General features: G+C 47.1%; 1 protein-coding gene across 1 annotated transcript in view; it reads right to left on the bottom strand.

Annotated features, from left to right (window-relative positions):
- Positions 1-3896: 3896 nt before the first annotated feature.
- Positions 3897-17411, bottom strand: part of ARL3 (ARF like GTPase 3) — a gene marked incomplete at both ends in the record, with an annotated part of 32185 nt that continues 18670 nt past the window's right edge. Inside the window, 3 exons of the mRNA XM_084244566.1 lie at positions 3897-3944; positions 13599-13784; positions 16075-16125. Coding sequence (XP_084100692.1) covers positions 3897-3944; positions 13599-13784; positions 16075-16125 — 285 coding nt within the window. The remainder of the gene's footprint in view (positions 3945-13598; positions 13785-16074; positions 16126-17411) is intronic.

Genomic DNA, 17411 nt, shown 5'->3' with positions numbered 1-17411 from the left:
CTTGGGATCAGCCATGCTGGTATGTCTCTAGACCATTGAAGAAGCAGAGCCTGATATCAATGCCATCTCTGCCATCTGCTCTGTGACTCTGGACAGGTGGGCAAGTGTATTCCGCTCTCTGAACACTCCCTAAAAGGAAGGCCCAGTAGGAGGTACTAGGTAACTGCCAGTATTATTTCCAGCTCTAACTTTCCTAATGGCCTCGCCCCTTTTCCTGACTGTGGGAGGATGACACAAAATCTCCACCTGTGTTTTTATGAGGACAGAGGACACCCAGCCCTTGGGATAGGGTCCCCCATGGCAGCTGTGTGGGTGAAGAGGAGACTCCTGGTAGCGATGTGGAAGGCTGGGTGCTGACACTGCTGGAAAATGGGCCATAGGGTCTTTGTCCCCAGCAGTTGTGCAGCATTCAGACCCAGGTACCCAGTCCCCTCTACACTCAGGACTCTCTGTGATCTTGGGCACATTCCTTAACTCAGACCAGTACCTCAGTTTCCTCAGCTGTCATGTGGGACTAATATTGCTTCCCCCCTCCACCCCCATGTCTGTGAAGTGCTTGGCCTGTAGGAGGGGCTTATTAAAGGGTTATGTTTATTGTTGTTGGGGTTAATAATATTATATCCTGCTGAAGAAAGCACCTTGAGGAAAGCTAACATCTGGACCAGGCAACCCGTTTCATATCGGGGTTGCCCTCTAACAGAAGGACAACACATTTAAGTCCCTCCCCAAGCTTCAGGGACGAACACAACACACACTCCAGGCTGCCTTCATTTCTGCTAAATTTATTTGTCGGATTTTTGACAGACATCTAAATTATACATTGACTTTCCCACATGACCAAATACCACGTCCCTTCTTTTGATTATCATTTTCAAAAGGGACTATAAAAAAAAGAACCTTTGGATGGATCAGACTGAACCCTGAAACCACATGGAGTGCAGAGCTAAAAATAAAAGGAAGTACGAGCTGGCCCCCGAGAGGGAAAGAGGAATCAAAGCAAACTCTGCCGGGAATCAAGGCACAGGCCTGGCGAGGGTGACACCGTGTCACCCTCCAGGCCAGGCCGGATAAGGAGCGGCCGACGTGAGGGTGGGGCGCCGAGTGGCACAAAAATAGCCACCGCTGTAGCCCAGAGGGGAATAAAGAAATTTGTCAAAAGCCAGGAGAGCGCGAGAGCCGAGCTGGCGGGGGCGGGGGCAGGACCGGCTCGTCCTTCCAGCAGTTTCGGGAGCTGCGGACGCCGTCACCCCGGCACATTCCTGCCCTCGGGCGGAGTCGCTGCTCTCCGCTGCGCCGACACGTTCCCCGGCGCGGCCCACGTCCACGACCCCCCTGTTTCCATAGTAACCGAGGGAGAGTGAAGGGGAAGGGTGCGCGGCCCCGGGCGCGGGGAACCCGGCCAGGAGGAGCCGCCGGGGCGGGCCGGGAGGCGGGCGGGGCCGCGCGTTTTCCCACAACCGGTCGGAGCCCGCGTCCCGGCCGCGCCCGGCCGCCTCCCCGCGCTCGGACGCCGCGGGGCGCGGGGAGAGGCTCCCCGGAGCGGGGTGGGGGGTGGGGGAACGGCCCCCCCTCTCTGGTTTCACAGTCTGTCAGCGGGTCGGGCCCCGGGGGGCGCGGGTGGGGCTGGGCCGAGGAAAGGGCGCTTCAGAAGCATTTTGTTTCCTCAAATGAAGTTTTCAAATGCTGCGTTTTCCAGGCTTCCCTCGTGCAGCCCCAAGAGCCCCGGGAGGTTCAGTGGGGCTCGAAGGGAAGGGGGGGGGGGGGCTCTGGCGTCCGCACTGCCTGTCTTCAGCTGAAAGGCCAGTCTGCCCCTCCGCAGAGGCTGTTACCAGAGGTGGGAGCAGCCCCTGCCTGCTGGCTGAGGCCTGGGGAAGGCTCGTTAGAACAGTTCCCCAAGTTGGTCGCAGAAGAACAAAAATATTTTTCAGAGCATCCACCGCCAGAGTCAAAGTTCCAGACTGCAGGGTTCTGAGATGGCAGCCCCCAAAGCAAGCATTTTGCTCCTCAGATAACACCCCTGGTGCATTACTTGGTAGGGAAAAGTCTTTCCAAGTGCTGGAGCTACAGTTGGTGCCTGACGAAAGGGGCGCTTCTGGTTCCCCATCATTCTGTTTTGCCTTTATTCAGAGCTAGAGAGGCGCACGGGGGTGACAGAGCCGCCAGAGAGGAGGCTGCGATGGTTCCAAAAGCCTCACCCTCTTTTGTGCTGCAAGTCCCTACAGGTCTGTCCACAGCAACCCCAGGGCGCCTTCCCCCATGTCTGGCTTTGTTAATGACTTCCACCCCAGACCGCCTTTGAAGCTGGTCAGGCTTTATCCTCACCTGAGCACCTCTGTCCGGAAAAGCTGGGGACTGAGTGGCCCAGGAGCTGGCTGGCCCCTTCAGTCTGCTCACATGCCTTGCTGGGTTTGGGAAGGGCCACCTCCCAGGATGAGGCAGCAGCTGGCCTCCTGGGACCCACCAGCGCCCGCACAGTCTCTCATTCATTCTCTGAAAGCCTTGGCGCTCAGACACCAGAACAGAGTTCAATTCAGGAACTGGGTGATGCTCTGGCCTGCTTTCCCTGTGTCGGAAGGCGGGGATTTCTTAAGGCTCCGGGAAACAAGCTCTTTTTGCAACATGGGGCAGGAGAAGGCTCCCATCATTCCTCTCTGGTCAATCAACAGAGGACACATTTTGCTGGAGAGAGGCAGAGGAGACCAGCAGCTGGGGGGGGGGGGGTTCGGGCTTCCCCCCCTCCCATGGGCCCCCACCCACTCCCACCCCACCCCGCCTGTAATCGTACACAGCAGCTTTCTTCCCAGCAGCGCACCCTCTCCACCCAGGCCCTTCCCACACCACCAAGTTGCCTGCACTGTAGAAATTGATCTCTTCTCAAGATCGATCTGCTTCTCTTTTCTCAGTGGGGCAGGTTCATGCTAAAGCTGCGTTTATTTTTAAAATCTGATAGCAGCGGCCTATTGTGATCATTTAAACACAGACTTCTTTGAGCTTTAGAAATCCCTTCTATAGGACGGCCGTGGAGAAGCCAGCTAATCTGAGTCGGCTACTCCCTGCTCCACTGAACTGGAGAAAGCCTGTTTATGCCAGTCTGAGTCCTCCATGTAAAGGCTTTTTAAGGACCTTGTAATTTTTCTGGAATTATACCTCCCACTTCTCCTTACATTCCAGATGTCATTAAAGTCAAAAAGTCATAAGAATTTGCTTCATGGTGTGGCTGGCTGGGGGGTTTTGGAAGGGTACGTTTCTGTGGTGACTTGTTTGCAAGGATTTTTTTTCCTTTCCAAAGGGTGAGGATTACATAGTTTCCTACCTGCATGACAAAATGGTTTAATCATCTGCTATTCCTCCCCTTTCCTCCCCCCCACCCCCACCCCAGCAGCTTCCTGAGGGACAGACTGCAGCCCTGGCTTCATTGGTAAAAATCACTGAACAGGACTAGCAAACACTGTGATTTCCAAACCATTGGGGGAAATGTAAGGGACAGGTCAGTAAATAAACGGGACTCAGCATAAACTGCTTCTTCCTCTTTTTCTTTCTTTCTTTCCTTCTTTTCAAAAGAGAAAAGCCCACTGGAATTGTCTAAACTGCAATGCAATCTCTTACTCATTTAAAAGATCTCATTTTCTAATCATGTGCTTTGAGACATTTAATACTATTTCAATTATGCAGAAGGAAATAATATAATTCCTTTATTTGAAAAATGATACTGAACCTCAGAGATCAGTTAAATCTACTGCTGGAATGGGGATTCTCTTTAAATCGTGTTGCTCCCTCTCTTCAAACAGCTGTAGCTGTACACAGATGGAAAAACATTTGGTCAGAAAGCAGCAAATTAGTGTTTTTCAGGACAGAATTCAGCTCCCGCGGCTTCTGCATCTCCATTCGTCTAGATTTTATTTCTTCTTTGCATTGACATTTTTGCAGACCCAGTTCATGCCATCCTTTGAGGGAAATGGGTAGAGGAAGGTGGGTTAGTTGTAAGCAAGGCACCACTCACCCAACCCTGGGGTGGGGGGCTAGGTTCTCCCTTCCCACCACCAGCTCTAGGGAGTCTGCCAGCCCAAGGGCCCAGGAACAATGACCTCTTAGGGAGGAGGCAGGGGACCCCTGAGAGCTCACGAGGGAGGAGGGAGGGGCGTGCTCTGTGTCTGAACTTGAGATGGGTCCTCAGGAACTCCCTCTGAAAAAATAAACACATCTGCCTGGATCCAAGGCCTCACTGAGGAGCTATCAGGAAAGATTCCAACCATTTTTGGCTTTTTCTAAAAGCTGACCTTTGCTAGGGCATTAAATTCAATAAGCCACCCTTCTGGTGCCCTGGTGTGTTTACAGTGTGACCGTGTACACTTGGGTTAAATTAAATTTCTTTTTGGAAAAACAAACCGACTGCAGTGTGTGTTACTAGATGCAAGCTGGGGCAATGTGCATTTATTTCTCTTTGTGCAGCACCACAGGTCAGTTTAAAAGGGCCTGGCCTGAATCTTGTAGCTTTGTGCACTTCTAAGCAGAGGGACTGGGGAGAAGGTTCCCTTAAAGGCAGAGTGACCTTGAAAGTGTCCTCTCTTAGCAGGCTGGAGAGGGACAGAGGTAAAACCACACAATGCCTACAGCCACCTGGCAGGCGGCATGATTCCTGGCGGATGCCAGGCCTGCCAGAGATGACCTCCTTTTCAACCCCCTTCCCAGCCAACCCCAGCGCTCTCCCTGTCCCCGGAGTCTCTCTGACCTTCACGGGTGTGCATAGTTCCCCCAGAAGCCCAGAACAAAATTAAAGGAGGTTCCTGCCACGAGTCCCTCTCCCCTGCCTCTGTAATGCATGCTCGTCGGGGTCTCAGTCACAGCTGCACATCTCAGGGCACACACGCGCAGAGCCCCGCATTTCCTGTGACCATGCAGCGAGCTGCTGAACCTGAACAGCTGAGACAGCTTAAAGTAATAAATATCAGCTGACACCCTTGGCCATTCAGAGCATTAATCCCATAAACAATACATCATTGCAAAACAACCAGCAGGCATCCTATCTCCTGGCTAATCTGACCATAACCTGAATTTACAGTGATTAAAACTCTACCAGTTGCCATCAAAGCACTATGGGCAGGAGAACTGGGATAATCTGCTGGCTGTCCCAGAGCAGACCTCAGGGCATCTGCCAAGAGGAGGCTGACCATGGCCGGAAGCCCAAAGGTGGAGAGCACCTGGCAGCAGTGGGCACAAGGGCGGAGGAATGCCGAGGTGGGAGAAAGGTGGACTCCAAGTGCATCTCCAATTACAACTGGGTCAGCTGCTTACTCTGAAAAGCTGAGGCCAATTTTAAGACCATTTTTATGAAAAGGATTAATTTAAAGAGAAGCATGTTTAATTTTAGTAGCTAATTGGTTTCCAGGAAAAAAAAAAAGATCACCTGCCAGGAGACAAAAAAGATTTTACAAATAAAAGAGGGATGAATAAGATAACCATCTACTCTGCGCCTTTGCAGCTGAATAGCTCAGCACTTATGTGGCACTTCCATCTCCAGGAACCCGCACAGACACTACCAAAGGATCGCACCTCAATATTTTCTCCTCTATAGAGACTTGCAGTATTTTATCAGATCATCTCAGAGAAACCAAGAACAGTGTTCCCACCCTGAATGAATATCATTTTCTTTCTAGTTTTATGGCTGATTACAGAGGGGGCAGGGGGCTCCTTTTATTATATGTAACTGAACATGAATGCAGTCAAAGAGATAGGAAAAATATTTACTCAGCTGCAGGAGCCCAAAGCAGAAGGTAGAGGGTGAGGGGCAGCATTCTCCTGGGTATCTGTTGTAGAGGCAGAGGGGGGATTTAAAAGGTGGAGCCCTGGGGCAGGAGTGTTGGGGGGGGCAATGTCCTTCTCCTGCCGTCTAGGGCCAGTGGAAGCAAAGTCCTGCCAGTCAGTCCTGCCAACAGAGGGCGCTCAGAAGTTAATACCAACCTGCTGACCTGCTGGTCTGGAGGGGGATAGGGCAGGGGAGGAGGGATGCAGCTGCCTCTGGTAGCTGGAAGAAGTGTGGGAAGCACAGGAGAGTTAATAGGGGCAAAGCCCCATGGCTGCCCTGCCTCTGGGAGGCCATTCTGATCTGAAATATTTGGCGTTTGGGGATAAAAGCTCTTCACTCAAATGGGGCCAAGCTATGCCAAGCTGCCCATCGGAAGGAAGAAGAGTGCTGTGCAAGCTCCCCTGAGAGAAAGGTCCAGGTCAGACTGGCTTGAGGTTGTGTTTACAGAACCTAGCTTGATGTCTGGCCTGTAGTAGACTCATAATTTATATCTTTCAGATGAATCCTTATAACAACCCTGTCAAATAGATACTGTTATGCTTTTCCCATTTCGGAGGACAAAATGGGGCACAGCACAGTGTGGTGATGGGCTGAGAGCCCAGCAGCCACGCTGCATAATCCTTTGCCATTTCTCACGGAGTTCCGGTGTAGGGTAAGTAAAGTATCAGGCTTTTCTGCCCTCCCGCCGTCAGGATAGATGATGGAATCTTGGGGTCCTGAATGCATGCCTGGTGGCGGACACCTGGAGTAGGGTGTGGGCATAGGTAGATGGATTCACCTGGACTGAGACTGAGTTTACAAGGGCGGCGTCACGGGGACGCCAGCGGAAGAGCAGAGCGAAAGGAGTGGCGCTGCAACGGCCACGAGGAGAACGCAGGAGAGCCCGGAGAGAGTGGAGACTTGCTGGGGGCACCCCTGCCTGCTGTGTACCTGGCCAACTCAATAAAACTCTGAAAAAGCCACCGAGGGCTCCTGTACTCCCTCTTTTACCCCGTCTGCTTGGGTCAGAGAAAACCTGCCCTGCGTCTTCTGCCACTACATCAGGCAACTGCTAGAGGGAGGTTCTACTCTAGGCTTAGCGGGGAGCTGGGAATCACCTTGGGGCTGGGAAAGGGAGCAAGCAGTTCCAGTTTTCCCTTTCTTCTTATGACTGGTAGCCGAATGCAGGGGCATGAGACTGGAGTAGCCCCACTAAGTGCCCTGCCTGGCTTGGCCGCCACTCTGAAGGTGGCAGGGTCTGTTTTCAGTCACTCAGCTCTGGTTCCTGGACTGCCAGACACCAGGTCTGTGCATGTAGAAGCCTGCATGTTTACCGCTTGTAGGGTAAGTGAGTTGCTCAGGCTTTTTGTGCCACTAGCCTCCATGGCTATCACCTGTGGCCTTGATTGTGTTAGCCCTGATTGTGGACACCTGGAGCATGGATGTGCACGCATGCGTAAGTGTGCACACCTGAGCCTAGAGGTCAGTAATATAAGGGCGGCGTCACTCAGAAACAGAGGCCGGCTATGGCCAGGACAGCTAAGAGAAGACTAATGGCGTGATTACAGAAGCAGGGAGACCATGAGAGAACGCCAGAGAGAGCCCAGAGAATGCATTCAAATTTGCAGAGGGCTGAGGTGAGTTACTTCCTGAGCCTCCCAGCCCCTGGCCTGCCCGCCCGCCTGGTTGCCCTACACCTCTCCGCACATTCTTAGCCTATTAACCAGCTGCCGAGACCACCACTGCCAGAGGAAGCCACATTAGAGACAAATCACACAAGGGGAGGATTCTTTGGCATCTTGTGTTTAAATTAGTGTGGCACATGGCTCTTGCCTTCGTTTGGCAAGGTTCTGTCTTGTTTTGCAGCAGACAACTGAGAAAAGGTGATTCTTTACTCGAAGTAGGTTGCTGCTCTGCCTCCTAAGAAGGAAATGACTTCATCGGTTTGTTTAATGGCTGAACATTTATTGTTAAAAACTGGTTTGACCAATTTTCTGCACATTTGATCTTTGACACCGGGATGACAATCTTATGGCCTGAGGAATCCTCCCTTTCCTCCTGGACACCACCCCCTGGCCAACCTCACCAAAACGGAATTTGCATTGATTAGCTTCAATTCAATAACAGAGACGAAAGCGAAGCATTGAACCTCAAATACTGAGCTTTGGCTTCATGGAGATGAAATAAAATTCACCATGTCATGATATTATTCTCTACTGTAACCACTGGGAAAAATAAAAGGCTGCCCCTAGCCAGATGGGTGGAAACCTAATCACAGAGCTCGACTTTCCCGGACTCATGATGCTGCTTTCTGTGGGAAGCTGGGCCCTGACAGCTCTGCCCCTTCCATTTTGATCTCTCTACAAGGCATCCATCACTGCCCGATGGTTGGAAGGAAGTGGTGGTAGACATGGTTGGGTGGGCCTGGTATTTAATGCCATAAGGACTACACAGTCACATCAGTAATTGCTTTAAGAAAGCGACAAGGAGCACAGTGCCTTGCAGCAATGCAGCCTATCCCAACGTGCCACTGGGCTCCCAGGGTCAAGGAGCAGCTGGATGCGGCATACATAAAATATTGCTTGCTATTAATATTTTTTTCTGGTGACAAAGGGCACTGCACCCGAGAGGTAGCAAAATTGCATGTCCTGAGCTTGCTTTCTTAGTCTACAGAGAGGTCTGGACATTTGAAAATAAAGCTGAGGTTTGGCTTGCAGATAAACAGTTCCATGCACACTTGGAATCAAAAACAACTGATGCCAGGACTAGAATGAAGTGGCAAATACCATTTTTTAAAAAAATTGAATTTCTGTTGGCATATTAAGGGAAAAACCCACCCAAAAGAAAAAGAAAAAAAAAAGCAAGAAACAAAAACTGGGCTGGGCACTCCAAAGCTGAGCTCAAACATCAGGGTTCAGGCTACTATCAGACCTTTCTTGGAGGTGAGATCGCAGTGAGCCGGACCCCTTCTGTTTGGAGACAGGGAACATGCGCTAGGTATAAAAAGAGGTGAGTGCAAGTGGGGAAGCTAACCTTTTGCTTGCTCAGAGCTACTGGTATAGGCAGGTCTGTTAAAGACCAGATGAAATTGCAGAGACCTCCACTTTAAGAGGGAATTTTAATACAATACAATTTTAAACACAACCGTGTTTTAGAGAGAAAATGTCTTCAAACACCTGAAACCACACCAGCAAGGAGGACTATAGTTTGGTGTTCAAATTCAGGTCTGTAGATGGAAGAAGGACTGATTTCTCTATCTTTCTCTGGCTCTAAGCCAGATGATCCTTTGCTCACTATTTTCTAGACACCCAGTGGGGGAAAAAATTGAGAGTCCCAGGGCTAGATGGTGCATGTTAGGAGAGGCCCTAGCAACGCTGGCCTTGCCCCAGGGGCGGAGGGAAGCGCCTCTGTGTCTGTAAGGCATCCCAGCAAGGCTACAGGTTTCCACCCGCCCAGATCTCTGTCCGTTTCTTCTCTCTCTGCCTTCATCTGCTTGATGTAACTGAGTCTCTTCTGATCCCTCCGCTGGTCTATGGGTCTCTCAGCAGGACAGTTCCCAATACTGATGTTCTCCTTCAGCTTTTAGAGCCTTTATCCCTTCTCTGAGCTTGGCAGTTTCCTATGAAAACCTGCTTTAATTTACATGATGGGCTGGCTGCCTCGTCACCATCAATCAGGTAAAGAAAGATCGGTTTCCAGTTCTCTGGAAGCCCCCAAAAGTCAATGTCCACACCCAGAGCAGGGGCGGTAGAACATCAGGTAGAACAAGACCCTGCAATCCACCCTAAGAAGCACTAATCTTCATATCTCAAATCTTGCACTTAAGCCACTTGACCAAGCAGAAACGATAGACCAGCTGTTAGTGCAGAGGACACAGCTCACCGTCCAGTGGGTCTGTGGCTCTTCCCCCCTCACCCACTGGAGGGTGTTATTTATCAGGATAAAACAGGTGTCCCAAACGCATTTTGATTACACAGACACAAAAACACAATGTAAATAGACAAGCTGTCTTTAAACATCTGGAACCCAACAGCAATTCCAGGTCTATTTTTTTTTTTTTTAACCTTTGTACATTTTCTTTCAAGGTCATTAGAGCTTTGGTGCCAGATATTACTTGACCCATTTAGAGTTTGATTATTTTGGTAGATTCGCCCATTACTGACCAGCAGTGGGGGTGGCAGGTGGAATAGAATTTAGGGGATTTTAGAAATCACTACACAGTATCCATGTGTGAACATGATCTTATGGATATTTTTCTAGTGAAGGCTTTCACTTTTAGTTTATATCTTTTTTTTTTTTTTTTTTTTGTGGGACCCTCGCTGATGGCTAGGGAACGAACCGGCGCTGCAGAGGTTGCGGGCAGCCTCCCAGCCCAGCGCTCAACCGCTGCGCCACCAGGGGAGGCCCCAAGGCTTTCACTTTTAGGAAGACATAAAATCTTAATTAATAGGAATCTTTAAAGGCCTGCACTTAAACTAAGCAAAGTAAGAAAAGAATCTAATAAAGTGATTCTTTTTAAAGTGAAAACTTAAACTGGTTGAGTGGGCAAAAGCTTAGGTCAGAAACACAACCTGGGGAAGGGACATGGTCAGTCAGAGTTCTGTGATGAAAAGTGTTTGCACAGAAAACTCCATGACCTTTCTCTGGTTCCCAGAGGTTACCATTAAAGGACAATAGACACAGATTCCCTTCTTAATTAACATTTTTATTAAATAACCCATTTCAAATAATGGTTAAATTCTCTAAATTTATATCATTCTATTAACCATAATCTAATCTCATTAACCTTGAAATCCCAGTCTTAACTACCCAATTCTATACACCATGGTACTATCTACTAAACTAATTAAGTGACCTTCAAACTATTTCTCCTCCCATATAAGATCACTGATTTTTTTTTTTTTGGCTCACAGTTCTTTGTTTGATCTCTCTTGATATCATTTCCTGTGAACCTGGTTGCTGAAGGTCTCTGATCTGAGAAGAAAAATCAAACCATACATGATTGTCTCACTTGAATCAAATTGGTTGATTTTAAAGCATACCTCTGTCTATACCCTCGTTGTCCTCTTACTGTCCCCTCCAACTGTCTGATAGCTCACTGCCTCTCTTTTGGCCTCAGATCCTGTGATTTAAAGGGAACTGTATTTCCATGATGGTGACACAGTCAGGAAATGGATCTCTGTGCTTGCAAGCGCTACCCGAGTGGGGTGGGGACCCAAACCAGTGCTCCCTCACATCCTCAGCTCTTAGAAGAAACACCCTTGATATGAATGTCCCTCTCCTAGCAGCCTATTCTACATAACTCTAGTCCTCCCTTTTCACATCCCCAAGGCTGACTGGAGAAATAAGTGCCTCGCTGTTAATCCCAGCTTTGCCTTTTCTTTCCTTCTTTTTTAAAGATATATTTGTATTTATTTATGCATATAAGAACTGGGGTCTAGGCCAGAGGTGGGGGGGGGCAGTGAGAGGATTCACCAGAAACAGAGTGGGGAGCAGAACAGGCAGATTTACTGAAATACACTGCTGAGGGGAGCAGTGGGCAAAACAGGAGGGGTCTGCTGTGCCATGTGGGTAGTTGGCCAGGGATTGAACTGCTGCAGTGGCTGCAGATAGCTTGATAGCACTGATCCTTTAACCCCTGTGCCACGAGGGAGGGCTCCCTGCTTTTTCTTTATTATGATACTCTGGCTAGGTGGGAAAAGATTGCAGAATTGTCAATTCCCACCTTCTTAGGATTACGCACACAAAATGTATTTATTTTCTTTAGTTCTACTTTTAGTGTCCCCAATCTCAAGATGTTCTCTATTTTCTATATGTGTGTTTTATACCATTTAGAGGGGGCACAGTCCTCCTGCTGAAGTCGTTTGTGCAAACACAAGAAAGGTACTGTCTTCTGGGCCTCATCCTCATCAAAACAACCTGCAGCCTCGTGAATACCATCTTCTACACAAATGAAGTACTTTAGGTAAAACTTGTTCTTTTTTTTAAAGTGAGAGGCTAAATAAAATGTTCCAAGTTTACCTACTCAAAACTATCCTGGGGTTGTGGTGTACTTGTTGGACCAGCTTGTAAATTAAGCTGAAACATGCAGTTAATTTGAAACTGGATAGATATATAGTCATATATGTGTGTGCAATTTTATAGTGGAAACTTGAGAAGAAAAGTGTAAATGGTAGCTACCTCCCTTTGTTAAGTGGGATTAAGGGAGAGGAAAGAACTTTTCAGTTTTTAATTTTATATACTTTGATATGATGAACAATGAGAATATATAACTTTTGTAATTAGAGTCTAGGAAGGAAGGACTGAAGGAATAAATAAAAGTTGATACCTGTCCTCCTCCCCAAACCTAAACCTTACAGAGACCCACAGAGCTCCAGCATCCACTCTGGGGATGCAGCCAAGGTATTCTTTGACTCCTGGGAGCTCCCACCACATACACGTACACACACGTACACAGAGCTGCTGAGGGTGCAGGTATTGAGAAATCTAGAGAGGGGGTGCTTTTTGTGTTTACTGCTCAGCCCTCACATCTAGAGGTCAAGCACAGAAACAAACCTGGACTGTTTGTGTAATAAAAACTTGGGGCCTCCCCAGTGGCACAGCGGTTGAGCGCTGGGTTGCGAAGCTGCTCTCAGCCTCTGCAGCACCGGTTTGATCCCCCGCCACCAGCGAGGGTCCCACATGGCGCGCAAACCTCTCCTGCCGCCCGCTGCTCTCCTCAGCAGTGTACTTCATCAGTCTGCCTGTTCTGCTCCCTGCTCTTGCTCTGGTGAATTCTCTCACCCTCCAGCGCTTCTGACTGTACCCAGTGCTTGTATAAATAAATAAATAAATCTTTAAAAAAAATGAGCAGCAAACAGATAGAAGAACTGAGATAATTCTAGGAAGTGATTATTTGCTCAAGATAAAAGCAATCAGGCAGTTTTAAGAAATCAATGTCTAATGTCTTAGAAGAGAGGGAAGAATATTAAAAGGCAAATGGAAAGAGACTACCAGAAGACAGTGGTGGTGAATCAGATCCCAGGCTTATATCCCGCTACACCAAACTGAGAGGAGAGCAAACAGGTTGTACCACTAGAAACACATGTCCCTGGGCAAGAAGGGAAGATACTTTTTTTTTTTTTTTAGATGCTGTTACTACCCCACTGCATCCCAGAGCAAGTGCTGGCCATTCTCAGGGCACTGTGTCACTTCCTGACCGGTACACCAGATGTATGAAATGAGGCATGTGGAGCATGGTGTGGCTTCAGAATAAAGAAGTAGTCCCACAGGGTAGATGCCAAGTGTCAAGTGGTCTGTGGCAGGTTGGCTGGAAGCATCAGAGCTGAAACTGTTTATTCTTGGATGCTATGGCCTCTCAGGTGTCAACCATTTTCTGGCCTAAATTAGCATCACCAACCCTGAGGGCAGTGGAGAGAGCCAACAGAAAACACAATTCCAGGATACAAGTGTGCATGGTTACTGATGGCTCTGTTACCTTGAAAGCACAATTATTTAGCATCTATAATGTTAGACACAACACAAAACCCAATCATCAGAGAATTTTAGAATTAGACAGGATTTTCAAAGTCTTCTGTTATGACCTCCTTTCCAATGGGAGAGTTTGCTGCTTGTGTGGATAGTTTATCTATGGCTTTCCTAGAGCAGTTAATGATATCAGAGTGGTCTCTAAATAGAAAAGAACCAACCTCCTCCATACCCTTCATATCCTGGAATAGATCGTCTGTCAATCAAAAGCTATTTGTTTCATATCTAGATCAGCCCAACCAAAGAGACAGACTATTTTGGCTTGCTGCCAAGCCTTTGGTACTCTCACCTGAACGCCCTCTCCTGTGATAGCTGAGCAAGACTGGATCTGCCAGACTCGGTCTCGGATGGTATGCAGGTTCAGTCCTTCTGCAATTTCAGAGGCAGGAGCTGCTGTGAGCAAATCCTGCTTATTAGCAAAGATGAGCACTGGCACACAACTTAGCTTCTCTTCCTCCAGTAGTTCGGCTAGTTCCTGGATCATTTGGGGAATGGATGGAGAAGGAGGGATAATGAAATCTGTGACATTTAACCAGGCACTTCTAATTTAGAGAAAAACAAAAGTTAAGTTGATCAACTAGTAACTTCCAAAGTCAGTGGCTCTCATGCTTGGAACCTATGGAAGAATCCCCTGAGAGATTCCTGGGTCCAACCCAGTGATACTGTCATTGGAAAGTATGAGGTAAGACCCAGGAATCTACATTTTAAACAAGCCCCCTTGATGGGCCTGCTGTAGGGGACTTTACTGCTCAAGGACAACACAGTTGTGGTTAGAGGTTGAAATTTACCCAAGGTAAATTATTTGCAAATAACTTTCTATGCATATGTACATACATATATACATTTAAATTTATTTATTTTTAAAAGATTTATTTACATATACAAGAACTGGGGTATAGGTCAGAGGTGTGGGGGGTGGTGACAGGATTCACCAGAGACAGAGTGGGGAACAGAATAGGCAGACCAACTGAAATACACTGCTGAGGGGAGCAGTAGGTGAGACAAGAGAGGTCTGCTGTGCCATATGGGTAGCTCCCTGGCTGGGGATTGAACTTGCGCTGCAGTGGCTGCGGATAGCTTCATAGGTTGCATTTTTACCCCTTGTGCTACCAGGAAGGCCCTATATTTAAATTTAAACTGAAAATGACAATTCCTTTAGTGGCTATAATTCTGCTTCATCAATCTCTAGCTCCAAAATATTTTAAGAATGTGCATTGTGGGCCTCCCTGGTGGCGCAGTGGTTGAGCGCTGGGTTGCGAGGCTGCCCACAGCCTCTGCGGCGCTGGTTCGATCTCCAGCTGCTCCCCGGCCACCGGAGGAGGGTCCCGCATGGCGTGCAGACCTCTCCTGCTGCCCGCTGCTCCCCTCAGCAGTGTACTTCGGTCTTTCTGCCTGCTCTGCTCCCCGCTCTGGCTCTGGTGAATTCTCTCACCCTCCTGCACTTCTGACTGTACCCAGTGCTTGTATAAATAAACAAATAAACAAACAAACAAATAAATCTAAAAAAAAAAAAGAATGTGCATTGTAATTCACCAAATCCACACCTTAACTGTTATTAGTCCATTTGACAAGATTCCTGACTTTTAGGTTAACTCTATGTTGGTTCTGCCTGCTATAAGTACAGGAAAGGATGTATACTTACCTAAATGTCAGGACCAACCTATCCCTCATTAACCCACACTTTAGCTACTTAAGCTGTCAAAGATAACTGGAAGGTTCGAGAAGCAGATGAGTATCTGAGACCCTTCACCTCCAAACTCCTATTCAGCAGTGGTTCACATGAGTGATGATCCAAAAATCATCAAGGTATGCAAGGCTGCCTCCAGAAATCTGAAGAGTTCTCCCCTTAATTTCTGGGGAAAAGGAACATAAACATGGGGTCTGCTACCTTTGGAAGGCCACCTGTGGTAGTTTAGGACCCAGGCCAAGGACTCAAATGAGATGTGAGCATCTTTTCCAAAGAAGTCCACTCTAGTCCTTGCTTCTCAGTGTATTCAGTCTGGGTATGAAAAGCTGCACACAAACACTGCCTCTGTCATCATGTTGGCAAGCACTCTGCGTGGGAAGCCATCTTAGAATTCAAGGTATACCTTTTTTCTTGCCTTGTAAACAAGAGCAGCTTAGCTGTGGCTCATATATTTCTTCCTATCCCATAGAATTTGGGATCAATGAGGTTGTTATTGAGAAATGTACATTGAAATGATCAGTGAATTCGTTTGATGGCTCCCATTTCTATGTGGCATGGGAAGAAATCTTAAGAGCTTTTGGACATGGTGGCAAGCTCCATTTGCTTATGTCTAATTTATTTAATTTGATTAAAAACTTTAATCAAAAATTGTTTAAAGTATTATCAACTAATTTCTTTTTAGGCAACTGGTATTTTTAGAGGCATGTTTTATTTTTTTTTTATTTATTTGTTTGTTTGTTTGTTTATACAAGCACTGGGTACAGTCAGAAGCGCGGGAGGGTGAGAGAATTCACCAGAGCCAGAGCGGGGAGCAGAGTAGGCAGAAGGACCGAAGTACACTGCTGAGGGGAGCAGCGGGCGGCAGGAGAGCACGCCATGGATCGAACCGGCGCCGCAGAGGCCACCGGGGAGGCCCAGGCAACTGGTATTTTTGCATGCTTGCCGGAATAATTGTCTTGTTTGAACTGCAAAAGTTAAGCAACAACAAAAAAATACCCCCTTCACTCTCATCCATTTACAAGATAGATTAATGAATAGCCAGTTATTTGGAAAGTATCTCAATGGAAGAATTATTTACCTGACCCGTCTCTTCAAACCTTTTTCTATCTGCACTGTCAATTACATAGATCTGTAAAGTAAAAGAAAAAGGTTACTTCAATAAGCAGCTTTGGAAAAAGCCAGGGCAGCTTCTATGGAAGGAACAGATGATCCCTGATCACAGATTTTGGATTATCAGACGCTGATCATCCAGGGTATGAAGGAGAACTCTTTGTTTCTCTTCTAGCTTCTGGTCTGCTTCCCTCCTGCTGCCACCTTTTGGCCATTTTATTGCTCCTAAGTATTTTTCCACCAGAGGGGAAGCAAGAGGCAAAACTTGTGGTTTGGTAGTACTGATATCCGTGTGTGAGCGATACTATTATGGAAATAATACAAGAGACGGCTGTTTGAGATATATCTCACTTTATGTTCTATACTTTGGGTATGGAGATGATGACAAAGTTACTTTGCCTAAATTGTGCTGCATTTAACATAATAATAACAAAGTAAATGGAGTTTAGTAGTAAGGGCCAAGTATACCTTGAAAAAAAGTATGTAAATTTCTCCTGGTCTAAGAGAAATGGAAGACACCGATACCTCTTCCCTTCTATCACACCTCAAGTTTTCTTTGTTACTTCCCCCAAGTTAACAAAGCTGAAATCTTCTTTGAGAATAATTCTGACACTGATAGGACTGGACCTGAGTCTTTCAAAACTCTAGCTATCCATTTAGTGCTGTAAAGTAGCAGTCAACAATCTTTTTTTTTTTAATTAAATATATTTATATTTTACATCATTGTTCATTTTTGTATAATGCTTGATTTTTCCTCTCAGGTGTAATCCCCATAAAATTCCCACCACCAAGCCACCCGTGAACCATTGCCATAGTCTCTTGTGCTTTTCTCTCCCCTGTTTTGATACCTCCCCCTCCCCTCTCCTGCTCTATGTCTCCAATTTATAGTTTGCCTGCTAGTTTTGTCTCTCTCCTTTTTTTTATTTCCCTACCCCTTGTTTGGTTTCCCTATATACTTCCTAGAAGTGAAATCATCCGATATTTTTTCCTTTTGATTTATTTCACTGAGCATAATTCCCTCCAGCTCCATCCATGTTGCTGCAAATGGCATGAGTTATCTTTTTTGATTGCTGAATAGTATTCCCGTGTGTGTGTGTGTGTGTGTGTGTGTGTGTGTAAATATGTATACCATATCTTTTTTATCTAGTCATCTGTTTTGGGATATTTAGGTTGTTTTTACATCTTAGCTATTATAAATAGTGCTGCAATGAACATAGGAGTGCAGGTTTCCTTTCAAATTAATGTTTTTGTGTCCTTTGGATAGATTTCTTAGGAGTGGAATTGCTGGGTTATATGGCAGATCTA

This window comes from Talpa europaea (genome assembly GCF_964194135.1).
Source record: "Talpa europaea genome assembly, chromosome: 10".
NCBI classification, from domain to species: domain Eukaryota; kingdom Metazoa; phylum Chordata; class Mammalia; order Eulipotyphla; family Talpidae; genus Talpa; species Talpa europaea.
The sequence above is the reverse complement of the archived record's forward strand: the minus strand, read 5'-3'. Positions and strand labels throughout refer to the sequence as shown.